This window comes from Macaca fascicularis, chromosome 14 (genome assembly GCF_037993035.2).
Source record: "Macaca fascicularis isolate 582-1 chromosome 14, T2T-MFA8v1.1".
In the NCBI taxonomy this organism is placed as follows: Eukaryota; Metazoa; Chordata; class Mammalia; order Primates; family Cercopithecidae; genus Macaca; species Macaca fascicularis.
In genome coordinates this window covers 70,686,743-70,713,276 of record NC_088388.1, presented here as the reverse complement: position 1 = coordinate 70,713,276, position 26,534 = coordinate 70,686,743, and the positions used below count along the sequence as shown (strand labels likewise).

At 44.4% G+C, this 26,534-nt stretch overlaps 2 protein-coding genes across 8 annotated transcripts in view; one reads left to right on the top strand and one right to left on the bottom strand.

Annotated features, from left to right (window-relative positions):
• The window catches only part of RNF121 (ring finger protein 121), a 68,567-nt gene extending 43,531 nt beyond the window's left edge, over positions 1-25,036 (bottom strand). For 6 of the 7 annotated variants that reach the window (XM_045370291.2, XM_074014608.1, XM_074014606.1 and 3 more), the window contains exon 1: positions 24,945-25,036. In XM_045370291.2, the coding sequence (XP_045226226.1) occupies positions 24,945-25,007 (63 nt within the window). In that variant the 5' untranslated portion in view covers positions 25,008-25,036. Of the gene's footprint in view, positions 1-9,573; positions 9,692-24,944 lie in introns of all 7 variants that reach the window. The other variant, XM_065529568.1, reaches the window with a different exon arrangement.
• Positions 25,037-25,610: 574 nt separating this feature from the next.
• The window catches only part of XNDC1N (XRCC1 N-terminal domain containing 1, N-terminal like), a 42,304-nt gene continuing 41,380 nt past the window's right edge, over positions 25,611-26,534 (top strand). The window contains 1 exon segment of the mRNA XM_065529584.1: positions 25,611-25,704. The gene's annotated coding sequence lies outside the window, so the exon portion shown is untranslated.

Here is a 26,534-nt window from a genome sequence, read left to right as displayed (position 1 = left end):
ATTTATGTCTTTCAAGGAGAATAGCACAGAGCTGAGCATATATTAAGCACTCAATGAGTACTTGTGGAATTGAAGAAAATTCTCTTTATTAAGGGAAGCAAGTATGCTGACAAACCAGCACCTCACCTGCAGATGCTTAAATTGTATAGAGTAAACAAACACTTGAAAAACAACTAACAAGCATCTGGGAAAGGAGTATTCATCTGACACTAGGGAAATCATGTTAAAAACTATGTAACAAAACAAAGCAACTACCTGTTCAAGGAAGCAAATCCAATGAGGGGGAAACTAGGAAAATCTGGAATACTGGGCCAGGCATGAAGGTGCCTCTCTTTGACATAATGGACCAAGCATGCTACTATCTATGGCTTAGTTTCTCCATCTAGAAAATAGAGAAATAAGACTTCTGACTTCATTATAGAGCTGTGAATAAAGTATATTTAAGGTGATCAAGTGATTTCACTGCCTTTCCTCCTGGGAAAGTGGACATATTTTAAAACTACTAGAAGAGGATAGAGATAATTGAATGTTGGTGAAGCAGAGGACAGCAATGCTGTCAGAGCCTCAGGGAAAGCAGCTCAGAAGGGCAAGCCCTAAGGCTGAGACTAGACTTGAGGCTTCGAGGATCATTAGCACTTCATGGAGTACTATAAATGTTAAGAGTAAGACATGATCTGGCTTTAATATTTGCCTCCTGACCAAAAAAGGTTATTTAAGTTACATCCAAACCAGTCTTCTGGCTCAAGTAAAAAAAATAAGGGAAGGTATAAACTATGGCTATAATTAACCTGTACCATCTGGAAAGACATCTTTACTTGCTCTCTCATTAAGGAGTTTATTCATTTGGGGCCAAGCACTAACCCAGTCTGAAGGCACCTTGTCCAAAGCTCAGGTGGCTAATTAGGTAAGGCTCTCAAGGTAAGGGTACTTACTGATTCATGAGCCCTTATCTAACTCCTAAGACCTACAGCTTCTTAATGCTAGCCAATCGCTCCCAACTAGGATCTCACAAGGTCCCCGGTCATGCCCAGATTTGAAAGACGTTAAACCGAAAATAAATGCTAGGCAGAGAGCAAGAGAAAATTTTGCAAAGATGGAAAATGATGAGAAGTTGACTGCTACATTTTTTTTAGGTGAAAAAGACTCAGCGATTCACTAATGTATGCCCACAAACAGGTCTCCTGTCCCCCCAAAATATCATAAACTCTATGATCTCTGCATCTGTAGGCAGGCTGCTCATTTTGTTCCTTAAGGTCCTTTCTTTAACCAAACCACATTCTGCCTTACTGCAAAACTCTGGCCAAATCCTTCTGGTCTCTAGAAGGCTCTTTAGACGGACCACATTTATTGAAGAAACATCTTCTACTGCCTTGCTAAGTGTGGTCTACAGCCTAGCACCAAGAGTACCCTGAGAGCTTGTTAAGAAACAGAAAATCGCAGACTCCATCTCAGACCTCCTGAGTCAGAATCTGAATTTTAATAAAATACTGAAGTAATTCATATGTACATTAAAGTTTGAGAAGCACTGCTACTACATCCCAGCACTCACATTCAAAAATTGCATCTACAGCCATATGCACCTGTACACTTGACTCTTTATTTAACAAATTTACAGAGATCTAACTCACATACCATAAAATTCATCCATTTAAAGTGTGCTACTCTGAGGTTGGGCATGGTGGCTTATGCCTGTAATCCTAGCACTTTGGGAGTCTGAGGCAGAGGATCTCTGGAGGCCAGGAATTTGAGACCAGCCCGGGCAACACAGCGAGAACCCATCTCCACAAAAAATAAATAAATAAATTAGCCAGGCGTGGTGGCATGTGCCTGTAGTCCCAGCTACTTGGGAGGCTAAGGCAGGAGGATTGCTTAAGCCCAGGAGTTTGAGGCTGCAGTGAGCCCTGATCACAGCAATGCACTCCAGTCTGGGTGACAGCGCAAGACCCTATCTCTAAAAAAATAAATAAAATGTACTATTCTGTACAAAATCTCAGACAAGAGGAATATTTTTTTTCTTTGAGTTCTATTGTACAGCATGGGTAATACTGTTCATAACAGAATATTGTACATTTCAAAATTGCTGAGAGTTAATTTTTAAGTGTAGTCACCACAAAAAATGTTAAGTATTTGAGATGATCGATATGTTACTAGCTTGATTTAATTATTCCACATTGTATTTATAATTTTTTTTTTTTTTTTCCGAGACAAGAGTCTCGCTCTATTGACCCAGCTAGAGTGCAGCGGCGCAATCTCAGCTCACTGCAACCTCTGCCTTCCAGGCTCAAGTGATTCTCTCGCCTCAGCCTCCTGAGTAGCTGGGATTACAGGTATATGCCACCACACCCAGCTAATTTTTGTATTTTTAGTAGAGACAGGGTTTCACCATGTTGGCCAGGCTGGTCTTAAACTTCTGACCTCAAGTGATCTGCCCGCCTCAGCCTCCCAAAGTGCTGGGATTACAGGCGTGAGCCACCGAGCCTGGCCATGTATTTATAAATTATAACATCACTCTGTATTCCACAAACTTACACAAATATATAAATTGTCAATTTAAAATTTTTTTAAATTCAGTATACCATTCAGAGATTTTTAGTATATTCACAAAATTGTGCCACTATCACCACTATCTAAGTTGAGAACATTTTTGTCACCTCAAAATAAAATCATGAGCCAGTTAGCCGTCACTCCCTTCTCCCTGCAGCCCAAGGCAACCACTAATTTACTTTCTGTCTCTATCTATAGATTTGCCTATTCTAGACAATTCATATAAATGGGATCATAAACATATGGTGTTTTGTGACTGGCTTCTTTTCACTTTGCATAATTCTTTCAAGGTTCATCCACTTTGTAGCATGTACTGTAGTTCATTCCTTTGTATTGCCACAGAATATTCCATTGTATAAACATCACATTATTTATCCATTCATCAGCTGATGAATGTTGGCATCGTTTCTACTTTTTTGCTATTATAAATAATGCTACTATGAACATCCATCTTTAAATTTCTGTGTGAATATATGTTTGCATTTCTCGAGTGTATACCTAGAAGTAGAATTGCTGGATTATATGGTAAGTCTCTGCTTAACCTTTTAAGCAACTAGCAAACTGTTTTCTATAGCAGCTGTACCATTTTATAGTCCCACCAGCAGTGTGTGAGGGTTCCAATTTCTCCATATCCTTCCCAGTACTTATAATCTCTTTCTGATTAAAGCATCCAGGGAGTATGAAATGGTATCTCAATGTGGTTTTGATTTTCCATTTCCCTGATAGCTAAATGATGTTGAACTTATTTTCATGTGCTCTTTGGCCATTTGTGTATCTTCTTTGGAGAAAAAGTCTATTCATAGCCTTTATCCATGTTTTTTTTTTTTTTTTTTTTTTTTTAAAGAGACAGGGTCTTACTATGGTGCCCAGCCTGGAGTAAAGTGGCTATTCACAGGCATGATCATTGTACATTAGAGCCTCAGATCCCTGGGCTCAAGCAATTCTCCCACCCCAGCCTCCGATGCAGCTGGGACTACAGAGGACTACCGTCTGCAGGGGCCTGGGTTGTATCTCACTCCCACTTTTCACCCCAAAAAATTGGTTCAGGGCAACAAACTACCCTTCTCAGTGAAGAAAAAAACAATGTACATCCTAATCTGGCACAGGTCTTTACTTGCTGTATGTCAATGGATAGGGTACCCCTCTCTACACCTCAGTTTCCTCATTTATAAAATGAGAGAGTTGGCTTAGATGACTTTCATTACTGCATTTTTTTTTTTTTTTTTTTTTTGAGACGGAGTTTTGCTCTTGTGCAATGGCACAATCTCTGCTCACTGCAACCTCCACCTCCCGGGTTCAAGCGATTCTCCTGCCTCAGCCTCCCCAGAAGCTGGGATTACAGGTGCAAGCTATCACGACTGGCTAATTTTTGTATTTTTAGTAGAGACAGGGTTTCAACCTGTTGGCCAGGCCAGTCTCAAACTCCTGACATAAGTGATCCACCAACCTCGGCCTCCCAAAGTGCTGGGATTACAGGCGTGAGCCACCATGCCCAGCTATATCAATAAAAATCTACCAAGCGACTACCATATGCATACACCAAAAATGTCCATCACTCAGAGGATGACCTCCCACCCTGGCTTCAAGCATCTGCTAACTGTAAAGGACCCTAAACTCTGAAACCCAATCCTCTACCTCTTTGGCTAAGCAACTTAGCATTTCACACAACTCAGCTGATCCTTCTATATTGAAGACTGATCAACTACACAAAAGAGAATTCTTTTTTTGTGGTTTTTGGGGTTTTTTGTCTGTGTTTTGTGTGTGTGTATGTGTTGCTGTGTTTTGTTTTTGAGACGGAGTCTTGCTCTGCACCCAGGATGGAGTGCACTGATGCAATCTTGGCTCACTGCAACCTCTGCCTCCCAGGTTTAAGTAATTCTCTGCCTCAGCCTTCAGAATAGTTGGGATTACAGGTGCGTGCCACCACGCCCCGATAATTTTTTGTATTTTTTTTCAGTAGAGATGGGGTTTCACCATCTTGGCCAGGCTGGTCTTGAACTCCTGACCTCGTGATCCACCCACCTCGGCCTCCCAAAGTGCTGGGATTACAGATGTGAGCCACCGCGCCTGGCCGTGTATGTGTGTTTTAAGATGAAGTCTTACTCTGTCGCCCAGGCTAGAGTGCAGTGGCACGATCTTGGCCTCCTGGGTTCAAGCGATTCTCCTCCCTTAGCCTCCCAAGTAGCTGGGATTATAGACACGCACCACCACACTCAGCTAATTTTTGTAGTTTTAGTAGAGATGGGGTTTTCACCATGTTGGCCAGGCTGGTCTTGAGCTCCTGACCTCAAGTGATCTGCCTGCCTGGGCCTCCCAAAGTGTTGGGATTACAAGCATTAGCCACCATGCCTGGCCTGTTTTTGTTTTTTTGAGACAGGATCTCACTCTGTCGCCCAAGCTGGAGTGCGGTAGTGCAATCATAGATCACTGCAGTGTCGACTTTCCAGGCACAAGCAATCCTCCCGCCTCAGTTTCCTGAGTAGCTGGGACTATAGGCATGCACCACGACACCCAGCTAATTCTTAACTAATTCTTAAATTTTTTGCAGATAAGGGGTCTCCACATGTTGTCCAGGCTGCTCTTGAACTCCTGGGCTCAAGTGACCCACTCACCCCAGCCTCCCAAAGTGCTAGGATTACAGGCATGAACCACCATGCCCAGCCGAGACTTCATTCTTTCACAAAACATTAGAGAGGAATAAGCCCAACCTTTGCCCTTGATGTATTCACAGTCCAAGAAGTAGGGAGAGACAGACTATTAAACATAATATAATATGATAAGGATAACCTTTGACATATACACAAAATGCTGTGTAAGCCCCAGAGAAAAAGATTGGCTAGCTCATCAACCTGGTAGGTTCAGCACAACCAGGCTGACTGTCTCTATCTGGTGGGGTTCAGATACTGTGGTCTTCTGTGTGATTAAGATAACAAGTGAAGTCCAAAGGTTCACAGGCTACCACATTTGTAGCTCCCCATTCTCCTCTCATTCACATTCTTCCCCAACTCCTTAGCTTTGCCAAGAATTCAAGGCCAGTAAGTTGAAGTGGACACCTCATCTTTCAGGCCACCAAAGTCATAAATCAGCTGGAGATCATGCAGACACTGGATATGCTTAGCCTGACAAGGGTGGCATACTTTGGGCAGTAGAGTGAAAGTAGATGTTGGCTGTAACAGCAGATGTGGCTGCTGCAGCTGCTGCCTGCCCTTCACTCCCACCCCCCCTACCATCATCAGAAAGCACATCCTCCAGGGCAGTTGAGTTGGTAAGTTTTTGTTTTTGTTTTTTGAGACAGTTTCACTCTGTTGCCCAGGCTGGGGTACAGTGGCGCAATCTCAGGTCACTCCAACCTCCACCTTCCAGGTTCAAGCGGTTCTCGTGCCTCAGCCTCCCAAGTAGCTGGGGCTACAAGTGCACACCACCGCACCAGGCTAATTTTTTTATTTTTAGTAAAGATAGGGTTTCACCATGTTGACAAGACTGGTCTCAAACTTCTGACCTCAAGTGATCCAACCGCCTCAGCCTCTCAAAGTGCTGGCATTACAGGCGTGAGCCACTGCACCTGGCCAAAAAGCTTTTTAAATTAAACTTTTCAAATTTGGGAGCACCTAAGTTTGCTTCTTTGGTTCTTCAATTGCTATCCCATCAAATTCCTATTTTTCAGTCTGGCTTCCTCCTTACCTGGTCCTCCTCTCTCTCTCTTTCCTATATGCACTGCAGTTTTCCATATACCCAAACATTTTACCCATCTCTAAAGATCCAATCCAGGTGTCATTTCCTCCAGAATCCTTCAGAACAGAACTATCCTATAAACTCCTCAGGCCTTTACAGCCTGGACGGTTCATGTGCTGATCATATCTAAACATCTATAAAATCTCCCTTGAGTTTTTCATTGCCATAGTGCCTTAGTTCAGACTTTATCCCTTGCTCTTTCTCTAACAATTGCAATGGCCTCCAAAATGATCTCCTAGACTCTAACCTTGCCAGCACAGATTCATGACACAGGAGCAGACACAGTGATCTTTATTAGACACACACCTGACTGCATCATCCTACTACTTTGAGAAACTTTAATGACTTTCTATTGCCTTGGGGTTAAAGTTCAAACTCCTTAGTAGGACACACAAGGGACTTCATAATATGGCCCACCCAGCTATCTTATTTCACCACTCTCCACCAAATGGCTTATATTCCAGCCACACTAAACCATCTATCTCTTTCATCCCTCAGTGCTTTCTTTGGCTGCTGCCGTCTTTTCTCTCTAGAATTCTCCCCTCACCTTCACTCTTTCACTGCCATATATATATATATATATATATATATATATTTTTTTTTTTTTTTTTTTTTTTTTTTTTTTTTTGAGACAGGTCTTACTTTTACTTTGTCACTCAGGTTGTAGCACAGTGGCTTGATCATAGCTCACTGCAGTCTCAACCTCCTGGGCTCAAGGGATCCTCCTGCCTCAGCCTCCTGAGTAGCTAGGACTATAGGCACATGCCACCATGCCAAGGTAATTTTTCCATTTTCTGTAGAGATGGGGTCTCAATATATTTGCCCAGGCTGGTCTAAAACTTCTGGGTTCAAGTGATCCTCCGGCACCAGACTCCCAAAGTGATTGGATTACAGGTGTGAGCCACCATGCTTAGCCATATCATCCATTTTAAGTGAGAAATTCAATTACTGTTAGTATATTTAAAATAAGATGCAACCAGCCAGGCACGGTGGCTCACATCTGTAATCCTAACACTTTGGGAGGCCAGGTAGGCAGGTCACCTGAGGTCAGGAGGTTGAGACCACTCTGGGCAACATGGTGAAACCCTGTCTCTACTAAAAATACAAAAGTTAGCCAGGTGTGGTGGCGCATGCCTGTAATCCCTGCTATTAGGGAGGCTGAGGCAGGAGAATCACTTGAACCCGGGAAGCAGACGTTGCAGCAAGCCGAGATCACACAATTGCACTCCAGCCTAGGTGACAGAGCGAGACTGTATCAAAAAAAAAAGAGCCAGACGTGGTGGCGAGCACCTGTAATCCGAGCTACTCAGGAGGCTGAAGCAGGAGAACCACTTGTACCCAGGAGGCAGAGGCTGCAGTGAGCTGAGACGGCACCACTGCACTCTAGCCTGGGTAACAGAGGGAGACTCTCTCCAAAAACATAATGATAAATAAAATAAAATAAGATGCAACCATCTTATTTTAAATCATTTCCATCATAAAACAAACAAACAAAAAAACACAGAACAAAAAAAAAAAACCTCATGCTCATTTACTAACTCCTCATTCCCACCCCCAAACCCTGGTAACCATTAATTTCTTTTATACTGCTATATATTTGCCTTTTTTGGACCTTTCATACAAATGAATTCATGCAGCAGCTGAGTGTGATAGCATATGCCTGTAAACCCAGCTACTCTGTGGAGGGTGAGGGGGAAAATCGTGTGAGTCAGGAGTTACAGACCAGCCTGGACAACACAGCAAGACCTTATCTCAAAAATAAATAAATTCATTTATTGAGTGTGTGATCTTTTGTGACTGTCTTCCTTCACTTATCAAAATGTTTTCGGCCAGGCATGGTGGCTCACGCTTGTAATCCCAACACTTTGGGAGGCCAAGGCGGGCAGATCATGAGGTCAGGAGATCGGGACCATCCTGGCTAACACGGTGAAACCCCGTCTCTACTAAAAATACAAATAATTAGCCGGGCGTGGTGACGGGCGCCTGTAGTCCCAGCTACTCGGGAGGCTGAGGCAGGAGAATGGCGTGAACCTGGGAGGCAGAACTTGCAGTGAGCCGAGATCGCGCCACTGCACTCCAACCTGGGCAACAGAGGAAGACTCTGTCTCAAAAAAAAAAAAAAAAGTTTTCAAGGATCACCCATCACCCATGTTATAGCAGTTATCAGGAGTTCATTCCTTTTCTTACTAAATACTATTCCATTGTATAGCCAGACAATTTTATTTACCCTTTCATCAGTTGATGGACATTCAGGTTGTTTCTACTTTGGGGCTATTGTGAGTAACGTTCCTATCAACTCTTGTGTATAAGTTTCTGTGTGAATTTTTCTTTCTTTCTTTTTTTTTAAAGACAGAGTCTTACTCCCAGGCTGGAGTGCAGTGGCACAAACATAGCTCACTGCAGCCTCGACCTCCTGGGCTCAAGTGATACTGCCACCTCAGCCTCCCAAGCAGCAGGGACTACAGAAACGAGCCACCATGTCTGGCTATATTTTATTTTCAGGGGAGACGGGGTCTCCCTGTGTTGCCCAAGCTGGTCTTGAACTCCCGGGTTCAAGCGATCCACCCTCCACAGCCTCCCAAAGTGCTGGAATTACAGGTTTAAGTCACTGGACCTGACCTTTTGCCCATTTTTTACTAGGTTTTTTTTTTTTTTATTGATGAGTTGTAAAAGCTCTTTATATGTTCTACAGACAAATATCTTATTAATATATGATTTGCAAACAATTTTTCCCATTTAGCCATCCTAGTGGATCTGAAATCGTTCAAGGATCTTTTGAGTCTCATTCTTTGTATTTCAGAGAACTAGCTCGTAATCTGGTATACGGTATGTGTTCAATAAATGACAGACATGTTAAATAATATTAACTGCTTTGGAAACAAGGATAAATGGCTTACTTGTTCAGCATCCCCTTCACACTTAGTACTAGACACAAAGCGAATGCTTGGAAAATACTCAGACACTGAGTAACTCTCTCTTGAACAAACAGTAGGGATGATATTGCAGAAGAATCCAGAGGAACTGGGAAAGCCATCTGAAACAGCCAATGGCTGCTAAGTTTAAAAGTGACTCCTTTTGACACAGTGGCCATGTGAAAAAAATTAAAAATCTTAAAAATAAATAAATAAAAGTGAATCTTGGCCAGGCATGGTGGCTCATGCCTGTAATCTCAACACTTTGGGAGGCCGAGGCAGGAGGATCACTTGAGGCCAGGAGTTGGGAGATCTGCCTGGGTAACATAGCAAGACTCCATCTCTACAAAAAATTTAAAAATTAGCCAGGTGTAGTGGCACACACCTGTAGTCCCAGCTACTCAGGAGGCTGAGGCAGGAGGATCACTTGAGCCCAGGAGGTTCAGACTACAGTGAGCCATGATCACACCACTGAACTCCAGCCTGGGTAACAGAACGAGACCCTGTCAAAAAAAAAAAAAAAAAAAAGTGACTCTTCCTTATAAGAGAAATACTAACATAATCCTACTTGATCTTTAATAGCCAGCAGTAAATACTTTCCAAACTTAACATAGCATACAGCTAGGACTGAAGGAAGCTTTAGGGAGAAGGGAAAACCAAAGTTCACAGCTGGTAGTATCAGAAGGCCTAGGTCAGTGGGATAAGAAATATATCTACTATCTTTTCCTTCCTTCCTATTACTCAGTCTACAAACTTAATCCAGGTTCTTCAACCTCATGTACTTCATGAGTCACTGTGTCACCCAAGTTCAAATCTTCTGGTGTCCTAATGCTGTCTGTGAAAGTAAGAACTGCTTAGTAGACTACACAATGCCCTCCACAGGAGCACTGAGAGTAAGCTCTCAGGACCACACAAGGCCATGACCTGACCCCTAGCTGTCTTTCCAGTTTTACCTTCCTCTGCTCCCAGCTCCTTTGGGACTTAACATATGCTCTTCTGCAGTATATATAATACATCAGAAATTATGTGCATTTTAGAATTAGATAAATCTGGAAGCCCTACTTGCTGGGATTAAGGCAAATTTTTCCTGTCCCTTAATCCCTCCTCCATTTCTGCCCCAAGAATGATCTTTCTATAATGCACATCTGATCCATGTCATTCACCTAAGTTCCTTTTTTTTTTGAGACGGAGTCTCACTCTTTTGCCCAGGCAGGAGTGCAGTGGCACAATCTCGGCTCACTGCAACCTCCACCTCCCAGCTTCAAGTCATTCTCCTGCCTCAGTCTCCCAGGTGGCTGGGATTACAGGTGCACAGCACTATGCCTGGCTAATTTTTTGTATTTTTAGTAGAGACGGGGTTTCATCATGTTGCCCAAGCTGGTCTGGAACTCCTGACCTCAAGTGATCCTGCCACCTCAGCCTCCCAAAGTGCTAGGATTACAGACATGAGCTACTGCGCCTGGCCAACCTAAATTCTTAAAGCTCTTCTATAGCTAATCATCAGCTACAGATAAAAAATCCAAACTCCTCAGCACAGCATATAAGGCCTTATGTGTCATCACATCTGCCTCCCTTTCCAGTCTCCCTACTTTATCATTACTCCCCACCTTCTACTCTGAGGTTCCAGTAATACTAAACTGCATACAGTTCCCTGAAGGTGCCATTCCCTTTCTCACCTCCCACCTTGCACATGCTGCTCCTCCTGCCTAGAGGGCTCTTCTATTCTTTCTTTAGCTGGTTAATTTCTAGTCACTTTCACACTCAGCTATGGTATCACTTCTAGGGATACCTTTTCTGATCCCTTGCCTGCCATTTCTGGTGCTCCCTGAAATCTCTGCTTCTTCGTATTATAGCAATTATTACATCTGTTTACTAACTTTTGTACTACATCATGAGAGCCTGAGAGCAAGGCCTGTGTCTTTGTTATCTTTCACATCTAATGCAGTACCTTGGTAAATTCGCAGTGTGTGACCAATCAATAAACAAGTGAACAGGATTCTCCCAACACACACATGAGGCTGGCAGAACAAATGACTTCATTATTATTTTAAAGCTGACAGCATTATCTATTGACATGTCACAGATAACAGCTGCATAGCAGAGCTAAGATAAAAAGCCAGATCTTCAGAGTACCAGAACAATGTCCAAACGTCCTAATTAACACTAAATGGTACCTAATTAACATTAAATGGTACCATGGTGATGCCATTTATTTAAGTCAAAGCAAAAAATTCCAAAAAATATAAAAGTCAAGCTTGATTATTTTCTTTCCTTTACATTACATATCCAATCCACCAGCAAGTCCTGTAGGCTCTATTTCAAAACATATTCTAAATTTATCTACTTTTCTCCATCATCTCTGCTATCCCTGCTATGGTTTGAATGTTTGTGTTCCCCAAAATTCATATGTTGAAATCTAATCTCCAATGCAATAGTATTCAGAGGTGGAGGGAACCTTTAGGAGGTGATTAGGTCGTGAAGGTGGAGACCTCATGAATGGGATTAGTGCCCTTACAAAAGTGGCTTTAAGGCCGGGCGCGGTGGCTCAAGCCTGTAATCCCAGCACTTTGGGAGGACGAGACGGGTGGATCACGAGGTCAGGAGATCGAGACCATCCTGGTTAACACGGTGAAACCCCGTCTCTACTAAAAAATACAAAAAACTAGCCGGGCGAGGTGGCGGGCGCCTGTAGTCCCAGCTACTCGGGAGGCTGAGGCAGGAGAATGGCGTGAACCCGGGAGGCGGAGCTTGCAGTGAGCTGAGATCCGGCCACTGCACTCCAGCCTGCGTGACAGCGCGAGACTCCGTCTCAAAAAAAAAAAAAAAAAGTGGCTTTAGGGAGGCTATGTGTCCCTTCTGCCACGTGAGGACATAGCAACAAGGAGCCCCCTTTGAAGCACAGAGCCCTTGCCAGACATCAAATCTGCTAGAACTTTGAATTTAGACTTCCCAGCCTCCAGAACTGTGATATATTTTTCTGTGTGTGTGTACATATATATATATATATTTTTTTTTTTTTTTTCTTTGTTTTCAGACAGTCTTGCTGGAGTGCAGTGGCACGATCTTGGCTCACTGCAACCTCCGCCTCCCAGGTTCAAGTGATTCTCCTGACTCAGCCTCCTGAGTAGCAGGGATTACCAGTGCCTGCTAACATGCCCAGCTAATTTTTTTGTATTTTTAATAGAAACAGGGTTTCAACATGTTGGCCAGGCTAGTCTCAAACTTCTGGTCTCAAGTAATCCGCCCGCCTCAGCCTCCCAAAGTGCTGGGATTACAGCCGTGAGCCACTGTGCCCGGCCAAATTTCTGCTGTTTATAAATTACCCAGTCTAAGGTATTTTACTATAGCAGCCCAAAAGGACTAACACACACCCTCAACTCTGAAACACTATCATCTCCCATCTGGACTATTACAATAACCTCCTAACCCTCTCATTGAGTCACCTCCTACAATCCATTCTTCTCAAAGCAGCCAGAAAGGTCTTTTTAAAAATGTAAATCAGCTCACATCACTCCCATTTTGAAACCCAATCAAAGTCTTCTCATTATACTCTCAAAAAAATTCAACATGTACCGCAGCAGCTACAAGGCCTTATAAATCTGACCTTGCCAGACTCCCTGACCTCATACAACACCATTTTTCCTTTGCTAACTATGATCTGTCGCACTGGCATTCTTTTTTTTTTTTTTTTGAGATGGAGTCTGGCTCTGTCGCCCAGGCTGGAGTGCAGTGGCGGGATCTCAGCTCACTGCAAGCTCCGCCTCCCGGGTTTACGCCATTCTCCTGCCTCAGCCTCCCAAGTAGCTGGGACTACAGGCGCCCGCCTCGTCGCCCGGCTAGTTTTTTTTTTTTTTTTTTTTTAAGACAAGAGTCTCGCTCTGTCGCCCAGGCTGGAGTGCAGTGGCCGGATCTCAGCTCACTGCAAGCTCCGCCTCCCGGGTTCACGCCATTCTCCTGCCTCAGCCTCCGAGCAGCTGGGATTACAGGCGCCCGCCACCTCGCCCGGCTAGTTTTTTGTATTTTTTAGTAGAGACGGGGTTTCACCGTATTAGCCAGGAAGGTCTCGATCTCCTGACCTCGTGATCCGCCCGTCTCGGCCTCCCAAAGTGCTGGGATTACAGGCTTGAGCCACCGCGCCCGGCCTCGCCCTGGCATTCTTTTTGGTCCCAGGACATACCTTGCTCATTCCCATTAATTTGTACTTAGAACCTTCACCTGAAACATATGTGCTTCCAAATCTGGAAATTGCTACGTCTTCACCATTCAGGTCTTGGTTCAAATAGCATTTCCTCCGAGGCTTTCCATAACCACCCTATTTAAAGTAGCCCTTCTCTTCCAGTCATCTTTATCACATTATGTTACTTTTCTCAAAGCACTTGTCACCATCTGGAGTTATCCTGTTTATTTGTTATCTGCTTTACCACGTTAGAAACTAAACCTAATATGAGCAAGGACCTCGGTTGTCTTGTTCACTGCTGAATTACCAGGACCTAGAAAAATGTTTGACACTGAAGTCACAAGTATTTGAAGAAGGAAATAATGAATAATTAATACAGACCACAAACTTAATAAATGTTTACTGAATACATGAGTGAATGAATTAGGGAGATAAATAAAGGGCAAAACACAAATAAGTGAAAGCACTGCTATTTAACACTTTTATAGCTGCTCACTTTTCTCCACCCTATTGTCTTTGCTCAAGCTCAGGTCCCCATCATCTCGCTCCTCAAGTACTGCAATATCTCCTAACTGATTTATTCTCCTTTTTCCAACCTGATCCCTCCAAAAGTAACTTCCAAACTTCAACTAGACTTGGTCATTGAGACACAGATCTAACATGTTACTCCTCTGCTCAAGACTCTTCAGTGGCTCTCTACAGCCCAGGCTTTTTAGCACAGTCACTCACTGCTATCCCCTTATGTTTAACCTAAATTCCAGTCATACAGAACTTCGTATAGTTTCCAGAATATTCCACGCTGTTTAACGTCTCCAAGCCTTGCATATCTTTTCATTTTGCTGGACCACTCACTCTTCCTTACCTCACTGATTTTGACTATCTATTGAACTCAAACTTAATCCTCAAGAACAAACTCAAACACCTTCTCCATTAAGTCTTTAAGGATTCCTGAAGCAGAGTTAATCACTCCCTCTTTTGTGTCAGCACAGTACTTAACACATGCTGACACTATATTACAATCATCTGTTCCCATGTCTGGTTTACCTCATGAGACTATTAATCTCCTGAGAGAGTTTTCATCTTTGTGTCCCCAGCACAGTATCTAGCATATATCAGCACTCAATAATTGGTGACTGAAGGAATGAATAAATGTATCCAAACTCCTCAGTCTGGCATTCAAAAATCAACCTCATGTTGGCCCCAACCTACCTTTTCTAATTTAGCTCTTACTCTTCTCTTACTTGCTAATCACAAATACATCCTCATCTCTCAACATTTACCTCGAGCGTTCATTCCTAATGCTCTAATGAAATTCAAATCATCCAGGAAGGCCGAACTCCACGAAGTCTTCCCTAGCCATACCAATGAGAGGGACTTACTTCACCTACAACACTTTGTTTTTTTTCTACTGGAAAAAAACATTTAGTACTTCCTGTTTTAAAATTATGGCCACTATCTTTCCAACTGGACTACAAGTCTTATTTTTCTAACTAGACTGTAAATTCCCTAAATACAAGAAACATGGCTTTCTCTCAACCCAAATTCCTAACACAGTGACTTGCACAAAGCATGCAGTTATCAGTAAATATGTCATTAGTGATGAATCATATACTTAAGGATTAGAGATTTCATGCCTTTATTCCTTTATACATGTGCTTTTACCTTGGCCTAAAGAGGCCTCCTATCCACACGGTAAACTTTTAAGAATCAGCCTAGGCCGGGCGCGGTGGCTCAAGCCTGTAATCCCAGCACTTTGGGAGGCCGAGACCGGCGGATCACGAGGTCAGGAGATCGAGACCATCCTGGCTAACCCAGTGAAACCCCGTCTCTACTAAAAAATACAAAAAACTAGCCGGGCGAGGCGGCGGGCGCCTGTAGTCCCAGCTACTCGGGAGGCTGAGGCAGGAGAATGGCGTGAACCCGGGAGGTGGAGCTTGCAGTGAGCTGAGATCCGGCCACTGCACTCCAGCCTGGGCGACAGACCGAGACTCCGTCTCAAAAAAAAAAAAAAAAAAAAAAAAAAAAAGAATCAGCCTAAATGCCATACCCTATCGGAAGTCTTCTTTAATGCTCCCAAATAGACTTAAGTACTCCTTCTTCTGCACATCTGTGGTATCTTGTACATAATTTAAAACTCCACTCATTATACTATATTGTCATTATCACTTGATGGGTTCCTCTCCCAACTAGACCATAACCTCTTTAGAGCAGAGATAGTCTCTTTATCCATTTATTAATTCCCAAGACTAAAAAGAGTACCTGGCATAATTAAGTGCACAATAAATATATAGTGACTTTTGAAAATAGTGAATCCATGTCATAGTGTATAACAGCAATAGTGTACATTATAACATGAAGACATGAGGTTGTATCACCAGGTTCAAATACCACCTCCACTTATAAGCTATGTGACCCTGAATAAATTACTTTTCTGTGTCTCAGTTTTTCTCATCTGGAAAATTAAGATCATAACAGTATTAAAACAGAATTGGCTCTTCCTCTTCCAGTAAGCAGCCCAAGATGAGCTGTGAAAATGGTTGCCTATTAATTTGACCCAGAACATCCCACAAAATCATGCAAATCAAGACATGAAAATCTTCATATAAGGAGACGCAAGAAACTGCCCAGGCCATGGGGGTGGAGGGAAGTTGGGGGGGCGATGCAAATCCAAAAAGCCACAAAGTATCTGAAAGATGTCACTTTATAGAAGCAATGTGGCATCAGTAAGTGTGCCTAAGTCAAACAGTGAGGCTGGGCACAGGGTTCATGGCCCAAAAAGAGTGAGTTTTTGCTGCACACACTGAAAAATGCAGAGTAATGCTGAACTTAACAGTTTAGATGAGCTAGGTGCAGTGGCTCACACCTGTAATCCCAGCAGTTTGGGAGGCCAAGGTGGGCAGACCGCCTGAGGTCAGGAGTTCAAGATCAGCCTGGCCAACATGGTGAAACTCCATCCTACAAAAATACAAACATTAGCCAGGCATGGTGGCGGGTGCCTGTAATCCCAGCTACTGGGGAGGCTGAGGTGGGAAAATCGCTTGAACTCGGGAGGCAAAGGTTGCAGTGAGCCAAGATCGCACCATTGCACTCCAGCCTGGGCGAAAGAGCGAGACTCCATCTCAAAGGTTAAAATAAAGAGTCAAGATGTATTAATAGGTTATCTGGTCATCGAACATATCCAGGTGCATGAAGCACCCAAGATGCACTGCCATATTTACAGAGCTCAAGACCAAATTAATCTATACATGAGCTCCCCTGCCACACTGAGATGATCCTACCAAAAAGGAGAAAATCATTACTTAACCAAAAGAGGTGGTTGCACAGAAAAAAAAGATCCCAGAAGGAATGGATCAAACAAAAACGTACGGTAGGAGAATAAATTCAGGATAAAATAAATTCAAATAAAAGGTTTTTTAAAAGAATTAAGGCCAGGAACAGTAGCTCACGCCTGTAATCCCAGCACTTTGGGAGGCCGAAGCGGGCGGATCACCTGAGGTCGGGAGTTCGAGACCAGTCTGACCAACATGGAGAAACTCCGTCTCTACTAAAAACACAAAATCAGCCAGGCATGGGGACGCATGTCTGTAATCCCAGCTACTCAGGAGGCTGAGGCAGAAGAATCGCTTGAACCCAGGAGGCGGAGGTTGTGGTGAGCAGAGATCTACCACTGCACTCCAGCCTGGGCAACAAGAGCAAAACTCTGTCTCAAAAGAAAAAAAAAAAGAATTAAGAGATTACACTTGTAAAATGCTTACTTTACTGCCTGGCACATAGTATGCACTAAAAAAGTTAGCTATTCCTGTTATCATTAAAATAGGAGAAAAGACTTTTTGCAGGGCACTAAATGACAAGCTCAGAGGTAATTAGGCTCAATCCTATGGGCAACAGGGAGTAAAATGTCGCATGAGGCTTCTAAGTAACAGAATGCATTGAGTTACTGATAACACCCTGTGAAAAAGGAGGACAAAATGAACAGAAACCTTGGCAGGGGTTATGCTCTCTGCCTCCCCTTTCTCCAGTCTCTCCCTAGCTGCCCGGGGCCAAAAACCCCATGGCCATGATCCAGCATCCTCTTGGGAAAGTTGCACTTTAGAGGGAACTAATGAGTTTATGTTCACCTACAAATTTTTCTCTGAGGAATAAAGGTAACAAATGACTTCAAGGGAAAACACAAATAACATAGAGATGGGAAATGACACAAGATGGATTATATTGGATTGCCTTCCATTGAGTAAGATTTCAGACCAAATAAAGCCAGGAGTACTGGGGCCTACATCCCCCAGAGGCATTCTCTGGCAGTGTTTGTGCCATGGCAAGTCAGAGATGCAAAGAAGCAGAATCTGGGAAAAAGTATGACGAGGACTAAAAAGTTGAAGCAATACAGAAATAAGAATCTAATCCAATCTGAGGGACACTCCGACAGAGGCATTCAGAAGCAATAGTCTGACCATGGAATGATTAGCTTGCTATCATTAGACGGGTTCACATACACACTGGTGTCCATTTTCTGGGGATGCTCAACATGGGTGGATGGACTAGATTTAAGATTCATTTTCCAACACAAAAATTAGCTGGGCGTGGTGGCAGTGTCTGTAATCCCAGCTACTCTAGAAGCTGAGGCAGGAATCACTTGAACCCAGGAGGCGGAGGTTGCAGTGAGCCAAGATCGCACTCCAGCCTGGGCAAACAGAGCGAGACTCTGTCTCGAAAAAATAAAAAATAAAAATTCAAGTTCAATAAATATTTGAATAACTACTCCATGCTAGCCACTGTGCAAGATTAGGTGCTGAAAATACAATGATGAAAAAAATGATAAGGTGCAGTCCCCTCAAGGAGTTCCCTGCCTAATGGAAGAGACAATATGATATGGTAAGTGCTGACGGAAATCTGTACAGGGAGCTATGGGAGCAGAAAGCAGTGCCGATGACTCACTGGTAAGGACCAATTTGGCATTAATCTAAATGAATTCAATGAAAATATTTCATAGGCAGTTTAAAAACAAATACTGATATGGTCAAATAGTACGCATGCCAGTCACACTTTGCGATTTAGTCAACATTCCCTTTATCCTTGACAGAATCCACACCTACAAGCATTCTTATTTACTCAATAAATATATTGATATGGACTATGTGCCAAGCACTGAGCAAGGCACTGAGGAACGTACAAAGATGAGAAAAATAGTCCTTGCACTCAAAGAATTAAAACATTCCTCTTCATCTTCATCTGTCCTTCCCCTCTTCTCCTAACCCCCTTACTGATCGACTGACATATTAAATTCCTTCTGGAAGTAGATGTGTTATTAAGCCATAATAAAAAAGTGACCTGAAAAAGGCCAGGCCCAGCTCACGCCTGTAATCCCAGCACTTTGGGAGGCCGAGGCAGTGGATCACGAGGTCAGGAGATCGAGACTATCCTGGCTAACACAGTGAAACCCCGTTTCTACTAAAAATACAAAAAAAAATTAGCCGGGCGTGGTGGCAGGCACCTGTAGTCCCAGCTACTCGGGAGGCTGAGGCAAGAGAATGGTGTGAACCCAGGCGGCGGAGCTTGCAGTGAGCCAAGATCGCACGACTGCATTCCAGCCTAGGCAACAGAGCAAGACTCCATCTCTTTAAAAAAAAAAAAAAGTGACCTGAAAAAAAAGCAAGGGTGAGCTGGGGGTGGCAGGTATTGGAATGGGAATTTAAATGGGAATCTGCCAGGGTATCTGCCACAGCATGAGGTTTTGACTGAATTCCAAAGTCAAAGGTGATGGAATAAGAGGTTATATATAAGCCCTTTTGTCTACTCCTTCCCCATCACCATTTTTAATTCTGTCATCCCAATGTTAATTATGAGCACAGATTATTAAGAATAATTATAGGCCAGGCGTGGTGGCTTACGCCTATAATCTCACACCTATAATCCCAGCACTTTGGGAGGCCAAGGCGGGCGGATCACGAGGTCAGGAGATGGAGACTATCCTGGCTAACACGGTGAAACCCTGTCTGTACTAAAAATACAAAAAAATAGCCAGGCATGGTGGCACGCACCTGTAGTCCCAGCTACTCAGGAGGCTGAGGAAGGAGAATCACTTGAACCCAGGAGGCAGAGGTTGCAGTGAGCCAAGGTCGCGCCACCGCACTCCAGCCTGGACAACAGAGAGACTCCGTCTCAGAAAAAAAAAAAAAAAAAAAAAAAAAGGAGAAGAAGAATTATATCTTCATTCATTCATTCATTCAGTCATTCACTAGTATTTACTGAGTACCTGATGAGAGTTATAAGAAACATGGCCAAAATAAAACTCTGGGATCCAAGTCTTTCAAAGCTGCAAAAGATCTCAAAGGTCACCTAGTCCAAACCCACCATTTCACAGACAAAAAACTGAGGTACAGAGAGACTGGAATCTTTCCTGAGTTCACATATTTATACATTTATTGAGTCATACTCTATGCCAGGCACAAAGGATAAAGGAATGAAAAGGCCTTCCTTTCTAGGAGAACACAGTCTACTGGGAAAGACAAATACCATGACTCCAGTTAAATCACCTCCGGAAAGGAAGACCCAAATGTACAAAATGGAAATGTCTAGCGTAGAACAGGATGGGCAGTATAGAGTACTCATATTGCCCGTCGTGGTTAACAGCACAAGCACTGAAGTAGTCTTGGATTTGAACCCCAGTTCTGTCACCTACCTGGCTGTATAACATTGGGCAAGTTACTTAAATTCTCTATGCCTCAGCTTCCACATCTATAGAATGAGATAGTAATAATAGTACATATCTTATAAGGTTATGGTATTAAATTAGATCATGAATCTAAGGGCTGGGTGCAGTGGCTCATGCCTGTAATCCCAACACTTTGGGAGGCCGAGGCGGGCAGATTGCTTGAGTACGGGAGTTTGAGACCAGTCTGAGCAACATGGTGAAACTCTGTCGCTACAAAAAGTTAGCCAGGCATAGTGGTGCACACCTGTGGTCCTAGCTACTTGGCAGGCTGAGGTGGGAGAATCACTTGAGCCTGGGAGGCCGAGGTTGCAGTGAGCAAAGATCACTCTACTGCACTCCAGCCTGAGTGACAGAGTGAGACTGTCTAAAAAAAAAAAGAATGCATTTAAAACACTTGGCACAGGACTAGGCACAGAATAAGTAATCTGTATTATTTTACCCTCAGCACTCTTTTCTGCTAAGCCCTGGCTTCAGAACCCTTCTCAACACAGGCTTCTAAGTATCTATGATCAGGTGGCTGTCTCTGAGATAAAACAAATCTGCTATTCCTAGTCTAGAATATGAGTCCACTGTTTACTACTTTATGGCTTTTTCCCCACTACACTTGCCACCACTCACTTTACATGCCTAAAAAAATCCAGAGGCAGTCAGATATCCAGACTAAACTTCAATCACATATTCCTTGATCCCTCAGTAAGATATTGGCTTGGACCAAAAATCTCTAGAGAAGAAAATCCCTGGCAACAAGGTATATTTACTAAATGTCTATAGGGAGAGAACCACAGGTGAAAGAACAAACAAAAACCCAGTGATTACTGCATGAAGAAGCAAGGGATGGGAACTTCCACAGTCTGCCCGCTGGGGGTTTACCAACTTATCTGGGAAAAGGAGATGTAACACTGACTGCCACTTCCTTCTTGATGTACCTAACGCACTCCCCTCACTATCACAGTATCTGTGACATATTTTGCATGTACTTATCACTCTTTCTCTACTCATACCAGTCTGTGAACTCTCTGAGGGCAATTATCACACTTTATCCATCTTGGTATTATCAGGCACACCAAAGTGCCTGGCACACAAATGTTTCAGAAGTTTGAGGACTAAGTTGAGAAATGAGGGAACAAACTTAAACAGAGAAAACAATAAAAGGCAAGGGGAAAAGGTATCAGTGTAGATCAGAATAGTCCAAGAAGCCAAGGGAGCTAGAACTTTAAGGGGCAGGTGGAATTTCAAAAGGCAATAAGGGAAAAGAAAGGTATTCTAGGCAGACTGGACAGCACCAACAAAGCCTGGCAGTAATTAGAAACAGTACATAGAATGCTACAGCCAGAAAGAGCTAGAGACGATTTCATCCAATAATTCAATTCTCATAGGGATTAAACATTTAATAAAAAAGCATATACCATTAGGCAGAAGAGCTGGCATATCACAAACATCCACTAAATGGTAGCTATCATACTACTAATCAAAAATAATGATTATCAAATACTTATTGGGTGCCTACTGTATGCCAGGAACATACTGAGTGAAGAGAATACAATGGTGAGCAAGATACACTTGGACTCTGCTCTCTCACGAAGCTTACAGTCTAGTGGGGAAGGCAGACAATTTTATAATGGTTGGTGGGGCTGGCCTAGGCAAAGTACAAGTAGGCTGAAGGAACATAAAGTGGGGTCACCCAGGCTGGGCGCGGGGGCTCACACCTGTAATCTCAGCACTTTGGGAGGCCGAGGTGGGTGGATCACGAGGTCAGGAGATCAAGACCATCCTGGCTAACACGGTGAAACCCCGTCTCTACTAAAAATACAAAAAATTAGCTGGGCGTGGTGGCGGGCACCTGTAGTCCCAGCTGCTAGGAAGGCTGAGGCAGGAGAACGGCGTGAACCCGGGAGGCGGAGCTTGCAGTGAGCCGAGATCGCGCCACCGCACTCCAACCTGGGCGACAGAGCAAGACTCCATCTCAAAAAAATAAAAAAATTTTTTTAAAAATTTAAAAAGTGGGGTCACCCAATCAGTGGACTATAACAGAAAAATCCTTGGTTTTCAAAGGGTGGCTTCAAGCACCTTAGGGGTTCTGTTGAATCCATTCAAGGACCACAAGGCTTCAGAGTGAGATTTTGTTTGAATAAAAGGATTCATGACTAAATAAAGGTTTAAAAACCACCAATCTAGGCCGGGTGCAGGGGCTCACGCCTGTAATCCCAGCACTTTGGGAGGCCGAGACGGGTGGATCACGAGGTCAGGAGATAGAGACCATCCTGGCTAATATGGTGAAACCCCGTCTCTACTAAGAAATACAAAAAAACTAGCCGGGCGAGGTAGCGGGCGCCTGTAGTCCCAGCTACTCGGGAGGCTGAGGCAGGAGAATGGCGTGAACCCAGGAGGCGGAGCTTGCAGTGAGCTGAGATCCGGCCACTGCACTCCAGCCTGGGCGACAGAGCAAGACTCCGTCTCAAAAAAAAAAAAACAAAACACCAATCTAGTCCAATCTCCTCTTTTAACAAGAGTAAAACAGGGCCAAAGAGAGATAAATTATTCACCTGAGGCAATAATATTAATACCTCAAGTTAGCTGCAGGCTGGGATACCTGCTTTGAACTCTGGCTTGAGCTGGAAACTCCTCACTGTATCTGCATGATTTCATATCATTTTGGTAGATAAATAGGACTTGGGAGTGGACACATCCAGATTCACAGTCACTAGCCAGGCAATGCCCTGGCTGGCCCTATTGGGTATTGAAGTGCTTTTCTACCTTAATTCCCAAGTTAGCTTTCTGTGCCCAAAGGGTGCATCTAATTCCTTTCAGAGGTTGGTTAGCCTCCCCTTTGAGGAGGAAATCACTAGCTCCAGGAGTAGACTGACACAGTGGCTCACACCTGTAATCTGAGCACATCTGGGAGGCCGAGGTGGGCGGATCACCTGAGGTTGGGAGTTCAAGGCCAGCCTGACCAACATGGAAAAACCCTGTCTCTACTAAAAATACAAAAAATTAGCCGGGCATGGTGATGCATGCCTGTAATTCCAGCTACTGAGGAGGCTGAGGCAGGAGAATCGTTTGAACCCAGAAGGCAGAGGTTGTGGTGAGCCAAGATTGCACCACTGCACTCCAGCCTGGGCAACAAGAGCAAAACTCCATCTCAAATGAAAAGAAAAGAAAAGAAAGAAAATGTTATTTTCTCCTCTGCCAAAACTGCTCTTTATCTCAATGAACCCTGACATACACAACTAAAGCTTTGAGATATACGTAATTGTCTCAAGGGAGAGCCCATGACTAACAAACCATAAATAAGAACTTCAATGCAGTATCTACCCTTTCCAAAGTGTCTTCAAATATATCTCATTGAACCACAGCCAACTGTAATCATAGAAATGTAAAAGCCAGAAGGGGTCTTAGAGGTCATTTCCACAACCACTTCACCTAACCAACCAACCGATATCCAAACACCTATAGTCTCTAGTGATTGGGAGGCAGAAGACTACAACACTTCTTTAAAAATTCCCCTGCTGTGATCACTTGCCAATTTCTCAGTCCCTTCCTCCCATCTTAATGATCTCAATCAGGTAACCCAACTCCTCCAACTCATCCCACTACCAGACAAGTCTTAGTGCTTCCCAAGTCCACTTCTCCCTTTCTCTGAACCTCATCTTCAATCATCCCCAATCCTCCCCACTCTTCCCACACCCAACACACAGCAAGGGGCCTCTAAGATTCTGATCCCTCAGAGATCTCCCTGGTTCTATCTCTGACAACCAATCCCCTTCCTCCTACTCCTGTGATGTCTCTGTCCCTATGCTGGCATGTGCAGGATCACAAACACCACTAGATCTCAATGCCTCTGGCTTCAGAATCTTTTCATTTTCCTTTTTCACCTCTCTCTCTGCTTCTCTGCCCTGTCCCTTCACTCCTTTCACACTCAACATCTCCTTTCTCCTAGTGATTCCTTCAAGGACCACCGGTAATTTAATATCCCAGTCTTTAAATGCCTATTAGACAGGTAAAGGGAACATACAATCTCAAGGAGCTCACCTTCAAGGAACTCATAAGTCTAAAGGGAGAGAGAGAGACACTTATTTATCGTTTAAAACTCAGCAACTCCGGGAAGCCTTCCCTATCCCAAGCTGAACTGTTACACACTTCTCAGTGCCACCATTATATCTTTAATGCAATGACTATTCTTGTCTGTCTCCCACCACTAGATTGTGGGCTCTTCAACAGAGGAGCCCCTTGTCTCCCTAGCACCTGGCCCAGGATCCGGAGCAAAAGTCATAATGTTTATTAAGTGAATAAATGTATGAACTCCGGCATACAATCATTTATTCATCCACTTGTTCATTCGTTGACGAAAACTTTACTGAGCGTACATTAGATACAAAGTCTTAGAATGTAAGGATAAACAAAACATATCCAACTTTAAGATAACTCAAAGCTATACTACTAGTGGATTAGCACTCTTTCCAGGTCTGTGTCCCCAACCCCCATCCTAGGCTTAGACAGAGTCCTCTCCCACAGAGGAAGCCCTTGAAGAAATTCACGCCTCTCCAACTCAAACCACCTCTTAGCCCTTCGGTCCTACCCTAAGACCCCCAGCTAGTAATCACAAAATCTTAACACCCCCACCCCTCCGACCTCTCTCTCTGTCCTCCATCTCCAACCTTGAAGCTAATGCAAGTCTTCTACTCCCAAGGCCGCCTCGGAGTCCCCAAGTCAGGAGTGCCTCTGACTTCCCTCTCCACGCACCCGCCCCCTAGTCAGCTCCTTCCCTCTCAGGATCTTTCCCGTCTCTCCTAAGACCCCCACCTCCCGACACCTCACTGCCCCTCCCCTCAGTCTCAGGCTGAGTCTCTCCTCGTCTCTCAACTCCGCTTACCTCATCCAGCTCCCGTTCCCCAGCAGCACCACCTCCAACCTCCACCTCCACCACTGCCGCCATCTTCACGGCTCGCCCCCTCACCGCAGTCCCCGCGCGAGCCAGCTGCTTCCGCCGTTCAAGTGCTCCTAGCCAATCGGCGGCTCGGACTCCAGCAGAGGGGGCGGGGCATCAAAACAGGCGGAGACTGTCAGGCATCAGGAGGTTATCTACCTGATGCACGTTTCAGGATCAAGGAGAGAGGAGTCCCGTGCCCTTCCAAGCTTCAGGAAGGGAGCGTTCTTGGAAAATGAGAAATTTGAATCGCATTATTTTCAGTGGAACTATTTAACCAATTCTTCCCTTTGCAGAGCCAAATGGGAGAGTTCCTAAACGGGCAACTTTCGCGACGCTCCCTCAGTGTGGCCTCCAAGGAGCGAGACGTGGGGACTAGGAACTACGTTTCCCAAACTGCACTGAGGCTGACCCGGAAGTTTAAATTCCGCTCCCTCCACGAGAAAGAGTTGTAGTGCGTGAAAATAAACATTAAAACACACGCAAATGTATTTTCCTGGCTGCAGCACCTGCCGTCTTGCCTCGGTAGGAGTCATTTTCAAAAACAGCAGCTTCTCGAGGCCCAGAACGCATTCCTGTGCTACGGAAAGCGGAAGAGAAGCTCTCGGGGTCAGAAGGCGAAGGTTAGAGGGCCGAATTGGCGGGAGAATAGGTTGGTGGTCCACGATCTGAGGCAACGGTGGCTCCGCGAGGTCCACGGTCCCGGGTGAGGGGCTTTGGGATTTGTTGATGGGGAGGGGAGTGGCCGAGAGGGAGGAGGGGTGGCCATCAAGGAAATGAACAGAGCAGCCTGTTCCCGATGAACAGTGAAAGCAGAGGTACGGCTTGAGCTCCAGAAACTGAGAGCTTAAGAGCCTTGCGGGACCTCCACGGCCCCCACATTCCGCGTCTTAGTTAGGCTGTCATGCCAATTCATACATCTCTGCACACTTTTCTAACCCACATCCTGCGGCCCCCGCTTCTGCCGTACCCTCGTTTTTGTACACCATACTGCCCCACCCCTACGTATGCCTTCGTAACTGATTTTTCAGCAGCACGTGAACTCGATACCTTGCAAGCCTGTAGCCCCAGTGCACACGCCTCTGGGCGTCCGCCTGGATCTGTCTGGTGAATGGAACTAGGATGGCTTGTGAGTGCACAGAACGTCTAGAAAAGTCAGCTTTAGGCCGGGCGCGGTGGCTCAAGCCTGTAATCCCAGCACTTTGGGAGGCCGAGACGGGTGGATCACGAGGTCAGGAGATCGAGACCATCCTGGCTAACACGGTGAAACCCCGTCTCTACTAAGAAATACAAAAAACTAGCCGGGCGAGGTGGCGGGCGCCAGTAGTCCCAGCTACTCGGGAGGCTGAGGCCGGAGAATGGCGTGAACCCGGGAGGCGGAGCTTGCAGTGAGCTGAGATCTGGCCACTGCACTCCAGCCTGGGCTACAGAGCGAGACTCCGTCTCAAAAAAAAAAAAAAGAAAGAAAAAGAAAAGTCAGCTTTATATTGGGACCAACAGAAAATTACAGGGAATTATTTACATCATCTACAGGCA